Source organism: Chenopodium album, chromosome 14, assembly GCF_948465745.1.
Source record: "Chenopodium album chromosome 14, dcCheAlbu1.1, whole genome shotgun sequence".
Lineage (NCBI taxonomy): Eukaryota > Viridiplantae > Streptophyta > Magnoliopsida > Caryophyllales > Amaranthaceae > Chenopodium > Chenopodium album.
Genome location: NC_137847.1, coordinates 11,225,659 through 11,247,938, shown reverse-complemented (window position 1 = coordinate 11,247,938; position 22,280 = coordinate 11,225,659). Strand labels below are relative to the sequence as shown.

General features: G+C 35.4%; 2 protein-coding genes across 2 annotated transcripts; one reads left to right on the top strand and one right to left on the bottom strand.

Annotated features, from left to right (window-relative positions):
• The first annotated feature begins 1,000 nt into the window (after positions 1-1,000).
• Positions 1,001-7,670, top strand: LOC145578902 (translation machinery-associated protein 22-like). Its single transcript, XM_081636198.1, has 7 exons — positions 1,001-1,273; positions 1,613-1,675; positions 3,202-3,266; positions 5,994-6,075; positions 6,599-6,666; positions 6,756-6,839; positions 7,247-7,670. Exons 1-7 carry the CDS (start codon positions 1,126-1,128, stop codon positions 7,301-7,303), a joined length of 567 nt encoding a protein of 188 aa, XP_081492324.1. The 5' UTR covers positions 1,001-1,125; the 3' UTR covers positions 7,304-7,670.
• A 3,044-nt stretch (positions 7,671-10,714) lies between these two features.
• Positions 10,715-11,450, bottom strand: LOC145577776 (uncharacterized). Its single transcript, XM_081635226.1, has 2 exons — positions 11,146-11,450; positions 10,715-10,988 (listed from the first exon to the last, which is right to left on the bottom strand). Exons 1-2 carry the CDS (start codon positions 11,448-11,450, stop codon positions 10,715-10,717), a joined length of 579 nt encoding a protein of 192 aa, XP_081491352.1.
• Positions 11,451-22,280: the final 10,830 nt, after the last annotated feature.

The following is a 22,280-nucleotide window of genomic DNA, read 5'->3' as shown; positions in this document are numbered from 1 at the left end:
TAAGATAACTTGGTCTCAAATATGGGTTTTAACTTACTTCATAATGCATTTCATAGTCCATAAATACTTCAACTTTGATCTAGCATGAAGAATGGATTTTTGTAACATCATCGCACTTCCTGTCGGGACAAGAGGCCAAAAGTAGGTGTCTATAGTTACTCGGTTTAACAGTCTATATTATAAGGGTTACTTTCACAAAGTTATTGTATCTTTGCCCCAAGTTATACCATGTAGGTGGGGATAGGTGAAGGTTTGGTGGTGGATGGCTCGATGGAACAAGGATGGGAATGAGTATTGTGCTCGTCATTAGTGGAGCACGAGTGGACTTTAGAGTGACACACCCTCATATAGTCATACCTACTCATTCCAAGCTCTACTAGTTTTTAAAAATGTTTCTTATGTCATACAAGTATCTTTAAAATATAATAATATATATAATTTATCAGCATAGCCAATATTATCTAATTGTATCAATGTATTATACTTTTATTTTTATGTAAATATATGAGTTGAAAATTCAAAGTCAAAACTTCATGACAGGGGAGGTAGATTTTGGGACAAATAAAGTAGAAATGGATCAAATAAGGTAGGTATCAGGTGTGGGTTGATACCCAAGTAGGTGGTGTGATGACATTAATTTCATTTTAAACTCGGTAAGGTAAAAGGTATACGAAATATAAATTTGTACCTGCCAAGGATAGATAAAGATATAGTTTTGAGATAGAGATAATTAGATGAAGATGGAGGGACCAACATTCGCATCCGACTCACCCTATTAACATCTCTATTCCTTAACTATGTCGATAAATATATACTAATCCGGCCTCGATTTTTGTACTAACATGATCAAATTCCAAGTGACCCGATAAATTCCGAATCCAACGTAACTCGACCCAAATCACACACCTGATTTGACCCCAAAACTTAAAAAAGATTGGATCCTTATTCAGTTATTCCTTTATTTGTGCGCAAGTATAAAGATGCACCTACAGTCCAACACTTCTTCACCAAAGTTGCTTGCAAAACACAAACCCAACACAAAGAGAGCCCTTTTTGGCAGATTCCTCTGCGCTCATCTTCCTTCTTTTTACGCGCACACACAGAAAAGGAGAGAGAAAACTTTCAATGGCGGAGAAGCCAGAAGCAGTGAAGGTTCTATACTGTGGGGTTTGTGGTTTACCTGCAGAATACTGTGAATTTGGACCTGAATTTGAAAAATGCAAACCCTGGTTGATCCAAAATGCTCCTGATGTCTACCCTGATCTTATTAAAGGTATTAATTTTTCTCTAATTCCATCTTTTTTAATGCCCCCAATCGATTGTTCTTCCGATTAATGGTTATTTTTTTACTTCAAATTTGATTATGTTCTTGCTATTAACAAGCCCCACAAAAACCCATTGATTGTAAGTAGAAAGTTTCAATCTTTTGATTCTGGGTGTTTTTCAATAATCTAATTTCCGGCAATAGCAAAAAAACCCAGAAAATTCTGGGAATAAAGTTTTCAATTTTTCATAAAATAAAAGAAAAGAAAAAAAACGTTTTTGATTGTGTTCTGTCTATTTTAATTGTCAATTAATAGTCTTTTTTCCCCCTTTTAATATGACTATTCAGAGAGCGGTGGCAATGAAGTTGATAAGGTATCTGATCAGATGCAGTCCACTTCAATTTCTGCTGGTAACACACTGTCCAAGCTACTTAGTTGTGGAAGCTATTGTTATAAATTTTCCTGTTTTTATTTGTTATTAAATTTACTCATTGAGTTGCTCTATTGGTTTTTGACTATTAATGCTAATTAAATTTCTCATAGTTGGACTGCTCATGTAGCCTATGTAGTAAATTAATAGAGTGGTGATGAAGTATGGTGAATTCTATGGTTTGAGTGTTGTGTGAAGTATAAATATGGTTTCTCGAGTATATTCGAATTTGGAGGCATTAAATTTTCACAGGCATCCACTTTGATGTTATGGTATAGAGTAGCCAATCCAAGACCATAGTGTTGGTGCAAAATACAATAGCTTGGACTTGGGACTTCTATGAAATTTCCACGATTTGTTATATTGTAGATATGTAGGTAGAAATTTGGTAATGAAATTTATCCCCCTTTGATTAGTTAGGCTCACTTCATCCTCTCATCTATGTTGTGTATTTGTTTGAGATTTGGGTTATCTTTACCCTCTTTATGTGGTCCTTTTTCTTGGCGATGAAGGCTCAACTCTTCTCATATTTGACCTATAATCAAATTTACAATACCCAATGTGGACACCCAACAGAAATAGTCACTTTGTGATTATCAGGATTCGCTATTGAAGATTCTCGTAAGGACAGGGAAATTGAGTAGGAGTTGAATGAAAGAAACAAATGATTGTGATCCTACTAGCTTTACATATGATGTGTGCCCCCTATCATCTTGGGCATAATTTAGACTTTTAGAGAAACATCTCATGGCTCTTTCTCTTTCTAGAGCCCATAACTTGAGATTTGATATCAACTTATTGTAGGAGTACTAATGCCATCTATTTCTCATTGGAGAATTGAAAAGAGCTTGGCCGCTAGGCCGTGCAAACTGATGGTTGCTGCACATAGGCATAGAATGTGTGTTAGCAGAATGCCATCTCTTTTGTTCTTCCTCAATTTATAAAATAAAAGGTGTAGTGGGCGTGCCTTTTGGGAAGCAACAATTTTTCTCTTATTTTGAACTCTTTGAACTTTGCTTTCCCTCTTTATTGGTTAGCTTTATTATCGCTGATTAAAACATTTTTCTCTGTTGCTAAATTTTGCTCTTTGTTTGAAAGCAATATCACTGAAAAAATTATTTTATCTCATTAAAATTTCCTTTTCTTTCTGGGAAGCAAAATTATTTATCCATTGAAGATATGAATATGTCAGTTAGGAAGTGTATTTTTGACATTACATTAGGCTTTGTTGACTTATAACAATATGTACGGATAACTCATGTGTTTCGAAAACAATCTGCTTGATGTTTAGCACATATCATACTTTTACCTGAACAAGTTGTTGACTGTTTTTCCATGTGATTTGTGAACCTAAGTTGGATATATTGGCATATTGGTTTCTTGCATCATTCCAAAAGTGACAAATAAGTACTCTAAATTGATGTATGTTAAAGGCTGTTGTATTTCCTTAATGATATTTAGGATTTTCTTGTCTACAACTTTTCCTTATTTGATTGGCTTGTGCAGGTGGCTCTTCAACATCTCAACCAGAAGAAGTAAAAAGACTTCCTGGTGGGAAAGTGAAGAAGAAAGTAAGAATTGTGAATTTACCCTTATTTTATTTCTTAATAGTGATGCTACTAAGTGTAACATGATTACATGAATTTTATAACTTTACAATTGCGAGCTATGAAATCCCTTAGGGTACACATCTTTATTGGCTGAGGGGCCAACATGCTTGGATTATGTTTTTGTACATGCTATAAAGATGAACAACCCATTGTTATCTAATCTATCCATACACCACACTGAATTGCAAACTGAAAATGGTAGATTATACTAGCAACTTGGCAACTTTTGGCCACTTTAACAATTAGAAAGAGTATTGCAAACCCGTACCGAATCTCATACTAGAAAATTTGGTAACATCGAAACAAACTATAAATAATGTCTCATATATGATTTATTTGAGTTTCTTTATATGTTTCTTAAGTTTTGAAGCGGTGAATGAGTATGGATATCCTATGATGCAAGTGGGAATTGGACATGAGTCATGTTGTTTTGTTTATCTTGAAGTAATCAGATTATGAGCTGTAACAATTCATCATGAAGAACTTATCCTAGTTGAATTCAGTAGTGGGAGATATAAGAGCTAGATTTTGTTTATCTATCTGTTTGAAGCTGAACAGAATTTTGGATGATGGCTTTTCCTACTAATTGCTGTCAAGGATGAATTGATAGCTTTTTTCTTTTGTTTATGGTTTATTTTAAATTCCTCACATATCAGATCTACAATGTCTGAAATGCATTAGTTGGGTTTAGCTACTAGCCTCATGCCTTCCTCTGGTTATGTGACTGGCTCAGATAGACCCCTCATTCAAAATGCATGCTTCAGTCAACAAATCAAATGGCTTCCCCCTATGTCTTCATCTATGATATCTCTTTTTTTGGTCAAGGGTGTTCATCTGGTTGGCGGTGGTTGACGTCTTGGGATTTCATGGACCTAACAATCAACTTTTGAATAACCACCATACATAATACTACTTACTATGAACGATAACAATAGGGATGAGGGTTACAAAGGGAAACATACCACTTTGTTATAGTTTGTGGGATTGATGAGTGGGGTGATTATTGATTCTCTATGTTCCAAGTGAAAGTTTTCAATATTCTCCTAGTCCTCCTTTGGTGGGGAGAGGCTTATGAGAATTGTTAATTCTATTGCCAACCACATCCTTTACCTCCCCCTGACAGTTACATCACTGCCCTTCTATCTTCCTTTTGATAGTAAGAATCGTCATAAAGTATAAATCAACTCTATTGACACTAACCAAATCTAGGTATGATCTGGGAGTATGCATTGAAACCTTAAGGGGCATGTATAAATTTGATATTGTTTTCTTTCTACACCTTGCAGGTCAATTTATTAATTAGATGCCTCAATCCACAAAAATCCCAAATGTAGATGCTATATGTGATGAACCAAGATCTATCCACTTAAGGCCTAATGTATGAAACCAATAATTCATTCATATGATTCGTTAGGGATTTTCTCGTGGGTTGAAGAGTGTGTATTCACCTGTGTATTTCCAGGGCCCTTATATTCTGCTTCCTTCATCCTTTACTCTCCTTGTCTTGATCTCAAAATCTCAACAGCTGATAGAAGCCAGAATTCAGCAATATTACGTGTTCTTGTGCTGGCCCTTCTGAATTTTGTTGTGTGGCTGTCTTCCTTCTCTCCTCCATTGATCTCCTGCTATCTGCTCATACTTTGATGAAGTCCATCTGTCTATGGACCTTGGCCTTTATTAGGCCATGAATTTTGTGAAAGCAATCTACTTAATATCTAGTAGACGAGCTCCTATTTAAGGTATTTTCTTTAATGTTACTAATATTCAATATCTCTTTTTTGCTTGCTCAGGGTTGATATTTCAAGAACCCTTTTCCTTTCACTTTATACTAGCACTGAATTTTTGTGAAGGAATGAAATACTCCATCCGTCCCCAAAAGAATGACCCTTATGGCCTAAATTTAGTCCCAAAATGATCATCCCATTTGCATTAAAATACTCTCCAATTTGCAACAATATTTGTGCAAAGTTAACTTCCCCATGTAAATTTTGCTTTTCTATGTACTTTTATTACTTTCTCTCTCTATTTTTTTTTTTGCAAACTCCATGTGAATTTCACTTTCCAATGTACTTTTATTACTATCTTTTTCACTTTCTTAATACCCGCAAAATCAGCCCAAAAGGGTCGTTCTTTCGGGGACGGAGGGAGTATTTAGTTTTTCCTGCTTTGCTTCATAGATATTTGCTTACCGGCTTTACCCCCCTCCTTTCCCGATCTCCATTCACAATAATTCAACTGATGGTGATGCAGACATATTTCTATGAAATGGGGGTTGATTATGATTATAGGCAAGGTTGACTCGTAACTTATATTCTCTACCTTGCTCAGCTTTTTAATTCCTATGCCTACAACATACACAACACACATGTGAAGTGTGTGCCAGTATTAAATAAATAGAGCACTGTTACATCTTGGATAACTGAACTTCAAGTAGTAGGTGGGTGCTTTTCTAAGCTAATGAAGAGTCATGTAGATGAATCTCGTGCTTGTTTTCTGGGAATATTTGCCTTTCATGCATTTTTTTTAGTCATTAAGTTAGCATCAGTTTGGGCAGCTGCTGTATGTTAACAATAGCAATTCTTGTTCTTCTTATTACAATTGTTCTGGTGTGGAGTTGTGCAGCTTGTTTTTGAGTTTGGCTTGCATTAAAACACTAACTCTATTTTTTTTTTTCTTTTTTGCTTGTAGGACAAGAAAGAAGTTATTATTGAGAAGGTTGTACGGAATAAACGAAAATGTATCACTACTGTGAAAGGGTTGGAACTTTTTGGTGAGATTTTCTGCTTGGATTAGTACTTGATTATTGTTACATATGTTATTACAATTGAGTGATTTCATGTACAAGTTAACAGGTTGAAATTCCCTTGACCAACTCAATTGCTATTAAGTTATAATTAACAATTGTCATGTTACAATAGTTCAATGATGTTTATTAGAATTATTATTGAAGAAATTTGATTACATAACCTTTTTCTGTCCTTGCTTTATTTAGATTTTGTCAATTCCCAACTTTCTAGAATTCTAGTATATTGATATTTCTTTGCTGGTTCAAAGTTTGCCAACTAGATACTCACCTATACATAAAAAGGTAAAATTTCAAAAATATCTAGCTAAATGTTAATGACTGCCATATGATCTTGCTTCAAAACTCAAAATGAATCAGACTTATTCTATTAAATGGATTCATCTTGCTGACCTGTTTGTTAAAATGTGTTTGATTCATCGTAGCTTTTATTAGTAGTTAATTCATTGTCAGTATGGGTTCTGTATGCTAATTTTGTTGAATTTTTCAGGTGTCAAACTCAGTGATGCTTCAAAAAAGCTGGGGAAAAAGTTTGCTACAGGAGCGTCCGTTGTTAAGGTCATATGATTTTTAATGGTAGATAAATTATTCGCTTTGCTCAGAGCTCACCTACTTAATAATTAAATCTTGTGGCTGATCTATTTCAGGGACCAACGGAGAAGGAGCAAATTGATGTTCAAGGGGATATAGCCTATGATATTGTGGATTTTATTACAGACACTTGGGCTGATGTAATATACTATTCAACAATTCTTTCTTTGATTTTTGCTCTTACCTTATAATTTGTTGCATGCTGAGCGGTGATGCAAGTTCATAGAAATCATACTTATTGGATGTTTAACATTTTGGTGTAAGAGTGGGCTTAACATGCCTTCCTTGCTCTCGTGCCTTAACAATACCTATTCCCTTTGAACATTTTGATTTCAAAGTTGTCTTTGCTTACCTCGCATTGTCTTTGCTTACCTCACATTGTGATTTTCTGGGTTGTCTTCTCTTTCTTAATAAATCTGTTACTACCTCGCATTGTTTGTGCACCAGTTTCAAAATGGTATTGTGAGACTTTCTTCATTATGTGCATTTCCCCTAATAATATTTCTACCTTTCTATTTATCTAATTTTTTTTTCTTCTGTATTGCAGGTACCAGAAACCTCAATCTTCTTCATCGAGGATGGAAAGAAGGTTCCAGCAGCTTGAATTTGAAAGCCAGATGGGAAACTGAGAAGCTCAATTGGCTGTTACTTCAATACATGCCTAGTACCTTGCGAAACAGGAATCAAGCGTAGTTCATGTGGGGGTATCTGCATAGGAGGTTTGTTTTTTTCTTTTATTCCGGCGCTAGTTGCCCCCTTGTATTTCAAGTTCAAATTTTACATCTCTTTTTTTGGTGAATTCCCGAATTATATTAACAAGTATCCTAACTGTTTAAAGATGTATGTTAGTAGCTGCAATAGTTTTTCTTATTCTTTATTTTATATCTTTCTTGTGAGGTATATTGAAAATTCTTGAACCTTGTACGACTTGTTTGCATCAATAATCAGTTATATACCATTGTGATTGTAAACTAGAAAACTTAACCTTGAAGCCGAGTGACGTGATCAGAACTCCTCCCTCTCTCACTTCTTTCCAAATGATTGGATTGATGGATTCATCAGAATTATGTTAGGTCTTGTTTGATGTGAATTTTCGTGGGTTGGTATTATTAGCCTGTAATTATGTTAAATTAGTAAGCATATAGAATGGTTTATGTTAAATTAGTAGCATACATCTTATGAACAATAGTTTATGAAGTTGTACAAGGTTTATCACTTAGTTTGTAAATAAATATTAATCCACCTGCAAGTTTGTGAGCTGTGACAAATCTTTACTAGAGACATCGAAAACTAGACTTAATTCATTATGGTTACAACAAATAAATAGACCTTATTGTTGAAAAAGGTAATCACAGCGTTGTAATAGGGCAAATTTAATCATACAACCGGTTGAACTTAGGTATAATTTATCACCATATTTACTCGTTTATATGAAATGGGCAATTTTTTTTTGTTTGCTTACCTGTACAAATGAATTTTTTTTTCTTTTCTTCTCATATATACAATAAGAGTAAAAGATCTATATTTCTTCTTTTTCAAACTCTAAATTTCCTAAGACATATTTTCTCTATTTATATTCATAAGAGATAAGACCCATATTATTTCTTTAAATCCATACCCGAGTAGGACTCTTTGTTCTCCTATTACATTCTCTAAATTCCTTGGACTATATATTTTTCTTTCTTGAAGAGAATATTCTATTTCAAGTTTGAATTTTTTCCCCCCTCCACTTCCTTCTCTTTTGAATTTTTTTTATCTTTAATGTTGTGAGCCTGTGAAATTTTCTAGCTAAATGTACAATTTCAAATTTATTTACAGGTATAAACTTTTTTTTTCTTCTATATTATAAATAATGCTTTATTTGTAAAAATGAGCATCTTTTTTTTTTTGGCTAAAATGCAAAGATTAGCAAATGTTTCTGCTCATTTGCAGAAAATAAAGCAAAATAGTCCACGGCTCCACGCACTTCTTTTCCCTCCTTTCTTCCCATTCTAACAATGGATTTTTATTTTTTTGGTATTCATTGGTTCACCCTTTGGTTTATTTCAAATTGGGGAATCAGTTCTGAATGGTTAGGTTTAAGTCTCCTCCCAATTGTCGTTGCGGGGGATTGAACACACGGTCATCCCTATCAAGTGCAGTTTCAATCACCGTTGCACCAACAATCAATTAGAATTCTATCAATGGATTATGAATAAACAAAAATGCTTTTATATTAACTTAACAATAACAATAATAATTCTAAAAAATTAAACCAAGTAGAGTACATTGTTTAAGTGAGCATTAGTTCTATATCACCTTTTATCTTTAAATTTTAATTGAATCTTGCTTTAGTTAATTTTTTTTTCGATGCAAAGCCGGGGGCAAGAAATTAGATTAAGAATTTAGCAAAGCCACATAAGAGTTAGGGAGGTTTATCCTCCAATATTACATCCCGAATTAAGTCTGGAGGGTCATTTAAGATTACAAAAGTTACATCCTGATTTGGGGAAGATTTACAACACTTTGCTAAAAGATCAGCTGCCCTATTAGCACTTCTACCTTCAAAATACAATCTAACATCCTGCATACTCTCAAGCTGGTCCCTGCAATGTTTTAGAATATTCGAATTAGCATCCTTGACAGTCATGGCATTGGTGATGAGCTCTACTGCTTGCTTTGAGTCTGAACACACTTGCACTTGTTCCCAACCTCTATCTCTGATCAAACTAAGACCAGCAGAGATAGCATTTAGCTCTCCCATGATAACATATTTGACCCTGCATTTTTGATAAAATCCCAGCACCCAAGCTCCTGTATAATCACGAATTACACAAGCTAAAGGATGCATCACAGTTTAGCTTCAGAAAAGGGGGGTCAGGAGGGATCCAACGAGCACAAGGGTTGACAGTAGACAACAAACTCGAAGATATCTTCAGAGAAGAGTTGAATTCCCAAGCTAAAGCTAAGGCCTCTCTGAGGGATGAATCTGGGGGTTGGTTTGTTTGATTGAAAATCTGATTGTTCCTCCTAAGCCATAACTCCTAGGTGACATAAGAAAAGAGAGTTTGCCAAGGAAGTTGGGGAAGAGATGAAGAGGGGGGCAAGGGATAGGTTGGTGTGAAGCCAAGATTTCAGGTCTTGGGAGAAGAAAGATACAGGCATGTAGAGCAGGTCCCACACCTCTCTAGCTCGACATTCTTAGAGGTATTATGACAAGAAGCACAATACTCTGAGATGGAGATATTTATCCTATACAAGGTAACCATGTGAGGGAGTCTATCCCAGTAGCAAAGCCAAAGAAAAAACTTGATTTTGGGAGCTGTTTTCACAGTCCAAATCCATTCCAAATTCACAGGGTGATCAAAGCTTGCAGCATTTGTATTACAAAACAAAGAAACAGATTTTTTTAAAATCAAATTTTCCATTTGAAGTAAGAGTAGAGAAAATGAAGTCTTGGCAATCACTATTAGTCTTAGGGATTGGAACACTCACACAAGCATTAATAATGTGATCAGGGAGCTCAAAGGACAGTTTAGAGAAATCCCATTGCAGATTAGACATACACTCATCAAGCATCAGATTCTCTTCTTCTCTAAGCAAGGGACCATGGATTAAACTTCTAATGGAACCTAGCCCCAGACCAATTGTCTCCCTAAGTGAAAATATCCTCACCATTACCTACGCCCCACTGTATATTAGCCTTAAAGATATTCCAAACCTTACCCAGACTCCTCCATAAGTGAGAACCAGTAGAAAAAGACCTAAACAGATTATTAACCTTAGAATACTTGTCTTTCAACACCTGAACAACAAGATTATTCTCTTGGTTAAGCATTCTCCACCACAATTTCAGCATGTGAGCTTTGTTTAGGGCTTTAAAACATCTTACACCAAGCCCACCACCAGCCTTAGGAGTAGCTAGTCTATCCCATCCCACCAGGTGCAACCCTCTGATGTTATCTCTCTTACCCCAAAGAAATTTAGCCAGGTAGCTATTCAGATTGTTCAGGGAAGACATGGGCAACATCATACACTAGAAATAGTAATTAGGGAGGGTGTTAAGGGTAGAGGTCACAAGGCAAAGTCTACCAGCTTTGGATAGCATAGCAGACTTCCAAAGCTCCAATTTCTTGGTAATTTTGTCAGAGATGAATTTCATCTTGTTCTTGGAAGGCCTACTAGTAGAAATGGGAAATCCTAGGTAGGGACTGAGATGCTCAGTTTCACTAAACCCCAAGGCCTCACAGAACAAACTCTTATCACTCTGGGAAGTATTACTAGAGAACAACAACTTACTTTTGGAGGCACTAATGGTCTGCCAGAGAAAGAGCATAAAGTGACAAGAGTCTCCTTGAGAGAGAGAATATTCTCAATGGAGGTTTCCCCAAAAAGGAGGATATCATCGGCAAAAAGAAGATGAGAAATAGGAACTTGCTTTCTCCCCATGCTAAAAGGGGTCCAAACCTCTCTCTCCACCTCCTTATGAATAAGCTGGGAAAGGATTTCCATGCAGATGATGAAGATGTAGGGGGAGAGGGGGTCTCCTTGACGGATACCCCTCGAAGGCTTAAACCTTTCAGTAGGGATCCCATGACAAGCACAACAGAGGACACAGAGGAAACACAAGACATGATCAACTCATTGGAGGGGGAGTCAAGCCCAAAGAAGTCCAAAGCATTCTTCATAAAAACCCACTCAAGCTTATCATAAGCTTTCTCAAGATCTAATTTAAGCACAAACCAACCCCTTCTACCCTTCCTAAGTTTCATAGAGTGAAGAATTTCATTAACCACAATCACATTAGTTTCTGTACCTCTACCCGGGAGAAAGCTATTCTGGTTTAGGAGATATCCTAGAGGAAAGAAAGACTCTCAATCTATTAGCAATGATCTTAGTGACAATCTTATAGACCGTGTTACAAAGACTAATAGGTCTAAATTGGGAGATGGAGGAGGGATCAGAAATCTTAGGGATGATAGCAATCAAAGTCTCATTAATACTCTCGGGGATGGCTTTTTCCTCAAAAATAGCTCTAATGAAAGAAGTGAGGTCATGGCTAAGGGTTTCCCAAAACTTCTTATAGAAAAAAGGATGATAACCATCAGGCCTGGGGGCCTTAAAGCACCCTAACTTAGCAATGACACCCCAAATTTCATGCTGATTAGGAAGATGGGAGATAGACACTCTAACTCTAGATTCCACAAAAGGCAAGGGAAAAGCATTAGGATCGGGGGGAATTATAAGGGAGGAAGAGAATAGATTCACAAAGTAATTCCTAATGTGAGATCTAAGAGCAACAAGGTTAGAAATACAATCCCCAACATCAGAGCATAAAGAAATTATCCTATTTTTATTTCTCTTAATGAGAACCGACTTGTGGAAATAAGAGGTATTCCTATCCCCATCCACTAACCAATTATCTCTAGACTTCATCATCCAAAAAAGCTCTTCTTGATGAAGAATCTCCAAGAGATCCTCTTGAAGGTTCTTCTCCAAGTCAAACAAATAATTTGAAAAACCGTTTAAACCTTGGGATTTTTGAATTCCCTCCAACCTCGCCATTAAGCGAGCTTTTTTCTTGTAAACATTACCAAAAGCATTTTTATTCCAAACCATTAAACTAGCAGACAAATCAATCAATTTTCCAAACAAATCTTTGCTACTGTTACACCAAGCAGAGTTAATAAGAGGCTCAAGCGTAGGGTCCAAACACCACATAGGTTCAAATCGAAAAGGTTTAGGGGCTTGAAAACCACTTCTATTAGCAAAACAAAGAAGCATGGGGCAATGGTCAGAGGTCAATCAGGGGAGGATTTTAAGGTGACCAGAGGGGAATAGAGAGACCCAATCAACATTAGCCCAGGCCTTATCAAGTCTTTCCAAGATCGGACCAATTTTTCTTTTATTTGTCCATGTGAATTTTTAACCAATAAATCCCAAATCGATTAACTTGCAAGAATGCATACAAGACATATAAGCATTAGCTTTGTAGGCCTTTATCGGCCTACCACCGAACTTCTCATGAGAGAAACAAACATCATTAAAATCGCGCAAAACAATCCAAGGAAGATCCATGAACGAGTGAAGCAATTCCAAATCAGCCCAAATTAATTTTCTCAAGCGAAATTTAGGATGCGCATTAATACTAGATAAGAAAAAAGATTTAGGAAGAGAGTGAACCTGAAGGATACCATGAATGCCCTGACTCATAGTTCTCGTGGGCTCGAAAGAAACGAACCTCGAACGCCATAGAACCACTATGCCTCCAGATAGCCTTATCGGTTCTACCATCACCCATTCATCATACGGGAGTTTGCCCACGATCTTGGCGGTAGCAGCCCTACTAACTCTCAACTCAGAAATGACAATAAGATGCGGCTGATGTTGTTGGATCAAGAGCCTAACATTTCTCAAGAAGGAAAGCCTCGCTATCCCTCTAGCATTCCAATAGAGGATCGACATATCACATATTGTAGGGGGGCGAGGAAAGGAATCTACCTCCCCGCTTGGCAAATCTCTCAAATATTCTCGTTCTTGACCCAAGATTGGATCGAATAAAATGTAGTGCCTCGGCTCCAGGGATAGACTTATTGATCTTTCTCTGTCTTGTACTTCGACGGACACCCATTCCACACTCAATTGCACTTAACGCTCCCTTCTTCTGGCTACAATTACTTTCATGGAATTTGTCCAATTTTTTGTCTCCACTTTCACACTCAACTGCATTTGAATCCGTTCGATATGGCGAGGAATCACCAGCAGAGGGTCTAGAATGAAGGCAAATTCTGGGGGATTATGTTCACTGAATCTTCCAGAGCAAGCTGTTCCATCCTCCAGAAGAAGTATTGTTTCACTTCCTCCGACAGAAAATCCAAATCTGCCAAATTTGGGAGGTGGGCAGGAATTAGATTGCCTTGGTTTGTCAACATACACAAATTCTTCAGATGATCTCGGGCTTCCCATGGGGTTAATAGCAGTTGGCGAATTTCCGCTTTGGAGACAATCAGGGGATTTTCCCAATCCTCCGATTCCAGCATGAATTGAATCAAATTCGGATCCAGATCCGAAATACCCATTTCTGGCGGTGCTAGATCCACCACATGGGTGTTTCAAGTGGGAAACACTTCCTGGGGCGACGGCGGCGTCCACGGCGGAGATGCTAATGGGTTGGGAGTGCTGATCGGGGTTGAAGAAGGAGATCGGTCGGGGCTTCTCGGCAGGAGAAATATGTCTTTGACCGGGGATGGATTGTAAGTGGCATAATTGGATACCATTTTCAGCACTAGGGAGGATTTCTGAGGAAATGGAGTTGAAAGGGTTGTTTGAGATAGGGAAAGAGGAGAGAGAGAGGGGGCTACTATCACTGGATGGAGACGAAGGGGATTCAGAAAGAGAGGAGTGGGATCCAGCTGTAGTCAAGATAGGGACTAAAGATAGCTGACGTGGCAAGAGAGGGGCCAATTCAAGATTCAAAGCTGAATTACCCAAATTGGATAAATCCCGCTCACTAGAATTCATGTTTTTCAAATTTTTTTCTACCCAGATTTTTCTGGCGTCGCTTCGAGGGGCCACCTGAGATGGCGTCGCCACCTTGTCGGATTTTTTCGTCTTTTTAGTAACAGTCACCCAATCCTCGTTTTTCCTCAACGATGACGGGTCATGTTTGTCAGAGGGAACTGGTGAAGCTTTCTTATGAGCTCGTTTACAATCAACACTCCAATGGCCATTTGAAGTATCCTGGACTAGAATTGGCTGGAGGAAACTACCAATCCAAATAGCAGAAGGGGGAGGCTTGGACAAGTCAAATTGAATCAGCAACTTAGCAAAACGAACTCTATCTTTATCCATTGTTTTTATGTCGATTTTAACCAGCTTACCCAGAGAATTACTTATTTACTCTGTTCATTAACAATTATGGTTGATTTCACATCTTTCCGCATTAGACATTAAGGAAAACTAAGGGTTACTTAAGATCAATTCGCAAATAAAGTGAATTTTAGTATTCCGTAAGTTGGATAGGCCGAGATCAAGCTATTTACAACTATAGTAGTAAATTCATTTTTTTTTAAAGAAAAAACTATAATAGTAAATCATCAAGTATTCTCAAAATTTGAGGAAAAGTTTGATGTTTTGTCTTACAGTTTTTTTTTTATTTATTTTTATTTTTATTTTATTTTGGAAAATTTGTTAGAAAAAACCTTTTAAAAGCACCATTTTGCGGAAAAAAAATTCTTTTAAAAGTTTTTTAGTTATCTTCTAATTAACTTAATTAGTCTCTAATTTCCTTATTTATTTTCTAACTAACTTAATTAGGCTCTAATTTCCTCCTGTTTCTTCTAATTAACCTCTAACCCACCCAATTACTTAATAATTGGATTTAATTTATAAATAAAAAAAAAACCTACCACCCCAACCACTCCTCCATCTTCTTCCTCCCTTTCCCCCTCCCTTGTAAACAACCCCCTCACCCATTGGACCCACCGCCAGATCCATCCACCTCCGGCGACCTACCTCTACTCCCGGTTGATCTTCCCTTTTTCCCTTTTCCCCGTGGGCGACCAACACCTCCTTTTGAATTTTTGGCTCTTATATACTCAAACATGCCCAAATCAAGTCCAGATCAATTGAAATGTGCTTCTAAATCACCCTAGCACCATATACATACATAATCAAAGCCAAAACAAGCATCACTTGCAAACAAAATGTACAAAATTAAAAAACCCCCAAATCGGTTTTCCAAGGTTTTTCAAAATCAAGAAGGTGGTTGTCGCCGGCGGTGATTAGGGGGAAAGGAAGGGTCGTCCGGCAGTGGAGGAGGTTGCTGAAGGTGGGGGATCTGGGCAGCGACTCTGGTAGGGGAGGGGGTTGCTGCCAAGGGAAGGGGAAAGGGAGGAGGAAGGAGGAGGAAGGGAGGAGGAAGGGGAAGAGGTGGTGGTTTTTTATCTAATAATTTATTGGATTAGAGGTTAATTAGAAGAAATGAGAGAAAATTAGAGTCTAATTAAGTTAATTAGAGGGTAATTAAGGAAATAGGTTTCCTCTCCTAAAAAAAAATGAATGTGGGGTTTTTTTTTAGTGTTTTGTCTGACAATTTATACATCAACTAGGTTAGGTCCCGTGACATGCACGATAACTTTTAATAACTATTTTTTAAATAATATTATATTTAATTATAAAAAATTAAATCTAGCTAAGTTATTAATTTGTAAAATGAATTTATTATGAAAGTCTATTATTAGCAAACTAGAGTATTTTAAAATGCGTATGTATGTATATTTACTCCCTCCGTGTTTTAATAAGTGTTACAGTTTGACCAGCACATAGTTTTAGGCAATTTAATTGACTTAAATAAAATAAGAGGTAAGTGGGATAGTTGGAGTATTAAAAAATTATACTACTTAAAAAGAAAATAATGAGGTTAATAATTTATTGAAAAATAACGAATGTGCAGTGAGAGGAATGATATAATAATAATAAAAAAGTAATAGTGGGTATAGGTTGGGGCTATGAGAGGAGATAAATATAATATTTAAATGTATTTTTTCGACAAAAAAAGAGAAATGTAACACTTATTAAAACACGGTCAAAATTAATCAGTGTAACACTTATATATTTCACCAACAAATTTATATCGTTTTCATCTTGTTAACCAAATGATAATATTAACAATATCTATTTTAACCCGTAAATAGATTTCTTTTTTGCACACTATTATTCATTTTGTATTATGTATGTTGCATTTATTTTTTCTCAATAATCAACTCACCTAAAATATTTTGTCATATCTTTCTTGGCAAGCTTTTCATAAATCATTAAATACAAAAAATCTTTTTGAAACAAATCCTTGTTTTTATTAATGATAAAGACATAAAGTAGTACATAACTCTACATATGTCATAAATTATGTTTAGAAGTTTATGGTATCAATATATATTTGGAAGCATACATTAAATATTTTTTAATCCTTTTTTTTAAAGGAAAATCTTTTGTAATTTTTGATTTATGTATAAGACTTATTTCCTATATAGATATTAAAAAAAAAAAAAGGATTTTTTTGTAAATTACCACCCCAAAATGTACCATGTATTGAAATAACCACCCATTTTTTTTGAAATTAAAAATAACCACCCATATTTTACAAAACATGTAGGTTTTACCACCCGACCTATACTCCGACCAGTTTTCCGAGCATGGGCCCCACATAACGTTTTTTTTTTTTTTCTTTCTTTTTTTTATAAAAGTTGTTTCTCGATTTATTTCCTCCCTATTTTCACAAACTACTCCCAAACTTAATATTCTTCATTTTTTCCACAAATTCTACCAATTTTTACTCCAAGTTTTGCAAATTGACAAGCGAATTCTTTGAAGAATGCACTTAAATTTTTTTACACTAATTTGTACAGCAAAGTTTTTGAAGAACGCACTTAATTTTTATTTTTTTTAGCTATTTTGCAATGTTTAATGAAGTAGAATTCAAGTTATACGATATTTGTTGTTTGGAATGTGTTTATTAGGAATTTAATGATGTAATCGTTGTTTGATTCATTCAATTTGACTTGAATTGGAAATTAGGGTTCTTCATAATGAAATTGTGGGGCACATGCTTGTAAAACTGGCTGGAGTATAGGTCGGGGTGGTAAAACCTACAGTTTTGTGAAATATGGGTGGTTATTTTTAATTTCAATAAAAATAAGTGGTTATTTCAACACATGTTACATTTTAGGGTGGTAATATACAAAAAATCCAAAAAAAAAAAAGGGACACACCAGAAAATAACACGTGTCATTATTGGTGTGTCTTTTAATATATAATCATTATTGATGATTGATTAATGATTCTAGCACATAAAACTATCGATTTTGAGCGAAATCCATTACTTTACTAGATACATGAGCAAATTAAAAGATGGAAAGGAAAATTCTCAACTTATTATGAGATCACCTGCGCCAAGATTCTAAAAATATGCAATTCAATATTTCAATCAGCGTATGAACGAAGTACTTGGTACTCGGCATATATTTTACCAGATTATTTAATTTGTATGTCCTCTTTTATGGTATTGATGACAGACTGTAACAAGCCAATGTATGTCATAAACCAGCATTTTTGTATAATTGTCTAGAATAATCCCATTTTTAGAGCAGATTGGGTATAAAAGTTGGATTATTTAAAAATAATTCAAAGGTGAGATTATTTTTAGCGGACGTCCCAAAAGCGAGATTATTCCGAGCAATTTTTCCTTAATTTATACATCTTGTCTTTTATGGTATTGATGACAGACTGTAACAAGCCAATGTATTTATGTATGTCATAAACCAGCATTTTTCCCACTAAGCCCTTGTTTAGTTCACCTTATTTTTACTTATTGTAGAAAAAATAAGTTCAAATCAGATCAGAAAAAATAAATTCAGATCAAAACATCGTTTTATGTACGGTATTTTATCGCTAAATATCTTTAATTTCGTATTGAAAAAAATTGTGAAAATTACATATTAATAAACTACACATTATTACGAATCTAACAAGATCCCACTTGATAAATTTTTTCCTTATAGATTATCGTACACTTAAGGTCAAAGTTTGGTCAAATCAAACAATCAGATCAGACCAGACCAGATCAGACCACATCAGATCAGCAAAAATAAGGTGAACTAAACAAGGCCAAAATCTCCTAACATCAAAATGTGTGCACTTTTTTTTTTTGTCAATTTAATTGTTATCCGAGTACTATGAGAATGAGCAAGACTTTTATAACAAGGCGTAGCTAGATAAATGTAAGAATTTCCGAACGATAGATAAAAGAACACTAAAATTAAATACAATGTTCGATAAATTCTTAAATAGATCTAATTCACATTAATTTATTGTGAATCACTATTATTATTATTATTATTATTATTATTATTATTATTATTGAAAACTGTACAAAAAGGAGGCTAGCTCCCAATTGACTCAAGAGTACAAAGCGAAAATTTAACTCTCTTAGCTAAGCTAATACAAGAATTAAAGTGGGGAATGGGGGTACAACCGTTGTGAACTTCTTGACAAAGCAAATTAGAGGACTAAGGGGGTCTATCGCCGGTACTAGTCATAGACTCATAGGGTGTAACAAGCTTGTTCCCTTGCGCTTCTTACTCTTACAAAAGTAACACATGTAATACCTTTTACCTTTCTTGTTCTTTGCTGTAGACCTGATTGGCCTTCCATGCTTCCTCGACTTGGCAGAGAATGTGAAGATAGGGTGTAAAGGAACTGACTGTACCTGTTCATTTCAAAAATCATTGGCTCTTCCTCATTAGAACCCAAGGATTCCACTTCAGCAATATCAGTGGTAGTTAAATCTCTCATAGGAACTTCACTCCCCTCCTCGATATTTGAACCTTCATTGCTGCCAGAAGCTAGGCCAATAGATATATAATCATCTAACTTCTCATCAGCAACAATGTTGGGCTTGGGAAGTCCAACAATGTGGTTGAACACGGTGGTGCCCAGAGATCGCTTGGCCTTTTTCTTTTGGCTCTTCTTGATGCGATCCCTCTTTTCTAGCCCCACCATCATACTAGGCATGAACCACTATTATTAGAGACACTATGATTACTATACTATGACAGGCTAAAGGCGTATTACCTAATAAAAAATAATTCCTAAATCCTCTAGCTAAAGCAGATAGGGAAGTAGGGTCGAATCCACAGGAAAACAAGTCTTTCTACTCCTAATAATTAATTAAATAATCTAAATTATCAAGTAACTAAATTATAGATATGATGAAATAAACCAAGGGAGATAAAAGTAGGGAGAAGTCTATAGGTTCACCAATAAACAATATTTCAGGAGTAAAACATAATAATCAATCACCAATGCAATTATTAATCAGATCATAAAGGGCTTTCGCTACGTATTACAATCACAGAATTAATCTGCCGGCATTAAATCGCATCTCTTAAATATTGACTTAACCATTTATAAATTAACCTGCCCATTGAAACTAAGCCTAAACATCAATTCTCATCTCTCGAATCTCGAATCAATATTGCATAACTCATACAATTAAACCAGACCTAATCTAATTGCATAGCATTACATCAATTAATAGGAAATTAATCAAGCATTGACAATCAACAATAATAAATTACCGCTTCATATTATTTATGGATCCACACAACCCTAGAAAATAATCTACTCACACATAATTAAATCTAAACTAAACAAAGAAATTAAACAAGACATGATGAATCAAAGCAATAATATTACTGAAAATAAAAAAGGAAGAAATTGTTACCAAAATTAACGGAAATAATGAATTACATAAACCAAGAGTTGTAGAGAGAGAAACAAGAGAGAAGTCTAAGCTTTAAAAACTAAGTAAGAGAATTTTAGCTAATGAAAGAGATAATCGTCTCAAAACTAAACAAAACGTATTTATACAACGCTTAAAAATCCTAATTAGAAACTAAGTAAAAAACGTCGAAAGTTGCTTCTCCAATACACGTGTTCGGTTAGGCGCCATCTCGCCCGGTTGGGCGAGCCTTTTTGCTGAGGGGTGCCTTTTCACGCGCCCGTTCAGGCGCGGGTGAAGGGCCTCTTGTTCTTCCACCTCGCCCGGTCGAGCGCTCCTCAAGGCGAGGACACATCCGATCGGGCGGATCGTCTTGGGAAACCTTGGACTTTCGTTTGGGCTAATAACTTGGCCCAAACTCTAATCTCCTCTTTGGGACTTTAATCACTTAATCACCGGTTTGATGATTCTAACCGACCTTGGGATACGAAAGATAGTGGTGATTCTCTAATGCTTATAGTGGCTCCAAATAAATCTGGGAAAATGCTCAAAACCTGCAATTTCCTATAAAACAATACCAAAACTACGAAAACATTAGAAAACACATATTAGTAATAAAAGTGGCTCTAAAGAGATAAAAATACTCCTAATTATGACCAAGGTACGGGGGTAAATCACTATATAAAATAGACATATCATACTAATTAAAAAAAGAGAAGCTATTGTGTGCGGATGCCCGCACACAAATTTCCGTGTGGCTAGCTTGGCTAATATGTTTTACTTGTTGGTTTATATGTTTCATGTGTTGGCTGATATGTTTCATTTGTTGGCAGATATGGTTTTTTTGTTGGCTAATATATTCTTTTTGTTGACTGATATGTTTTTTTTCCCCCTCTTTTATTGGCTAATATCAGACATCATTTGGCTTATATATGTTTATTTAGTTAGCTGATATATTTATTTTTTTGACTGATATGTTTAATTTAATCGTTGGCTTATATGTTTCATTTTATTGGCTTATATGTTTATTTTGTTGGCTTACCTGTTGCTTTTGTTTGATGATTTCATCTTTTTGTTAGCTGATATGCTTCCTTTGTTGGCTGATATGTTCCTTCTACTGGCTGAGAAGTACTTTTTTTTGGCTAATATATTCCTCTTGTTGGCTAATATATTCCTCTTGTTAGCTAATGTATTCCTTTTATTGGCTGATATGTTTTTATTAATGTCCTTAATGTTGACTGATATCAAACATCAATTGGCTGATATGCAATATTTGTTGGCTGATATAGATTTTTTGTTGGCTAACATCAATTGGCTAATTAATATGCAATATATGCATTATCAAAAATCTATGACTTTAATGGTACGGAGTACTACTTTCCTTATCTTTCCACTTTCCCCCTTGTAGGGAATATTTCAAGCATCCCACACTTTAGCCCCACTGTGATCATACACTTAAGTATGGTGGCGTCCAAAGGGAAGGAAGCTAGAGTTAAAGAGCAGCCAACAAGCTTTAGGAACTTGTAAACCGTTCACAGGGTGAAGGTTACACCCCTTCACGATCCATGAGATCACTAACTCCATAGTGGTCTGGAACCATGACTAGATATTCGGGGATGAAGGTACAAATCCAACCTAAAAGAGATTGAACCTGCCCTAAATAGGCCTTTACTTTATTCTTCTCATATTCATGTGCGCTTTCTGACTAACATACAACCAATATATTAATCCTAAACCTGTTTAATCTATGTTGGTTGTATATTAATGCACAAACAAAACTATTTATTGGCGATCACTTGAATTAAAATCACATTAGCCTAAACAAGATTATTAATTATCTTATTAAGCGTGATTTCAAGTACAAATTCCCTTTAATCCTGCAAAAGAGAGCGTGATCAAGCAATAACAATAATATATCAAGCAACATAATAATATATTACTGATACAACAAACCATCATCAAAATATTCTCAATCTCAAAGCATAATAATATTAGCAAGATCCTAGACATGATACTAACAAGATTAATAACAAATCCTAGCATGTCACTAAGCAATAAAGATCAAAGCTTTACCCCTAACATGATACTAACATGATAGAAGAAATAGGAAGCTACCTAAGCATGATACTAGAAAATAATAAAAGCATCCTAACATGATACTAGGAATTAATATAATTTAAGCATGATTTTTATATCAAAAGAATAATTAAGTAATCAAATTACTTACTTTGATGCCTCGTATCTCTTTCTAATAACAAAATATACACGTTAGTAACTTCAAGGAAAATATTAAATCAAACAAATAATTTAAACAATTGAAATA

Coding starts and splice junctions, on each gene's coding strand:
- LOC145578902 (XM_081636198.1), top strand. CDS start 1,126: ATGGCGGAGAAGCCAGAAGCAGTGAAGGTTCTATACTGTGGGGTTTGT. Junction 1,274..1,612: donor CTACCCTGATCTTATTAAAG/GTATTAATTTTT, acceptor ATGACTATTCAG/AGAGCGGTGGCAATGAAGTT. Junction 1,676..3,201: donor GTCCACTTCAATTTCTGCTG/GTAACACACTGT, acceptor TGGCTTGTGCAG/GTGGCTCTTCAACATCTCAA.
- LOC145577776 (XM_081635226.1), bottom strand. CDS start 11,450: ATGAAACTTAGGAAGGGTAGAAGGGGTTGGTTTGTGCTTAAATTAGAT. Junction 10,989..11,145: donor ATAAGGAGGTGGAGAGAGAG/GTTTGGACCCCT, acceptor GCAGACCATTAG/TGCCTCCAAAAGTAAGTTGT.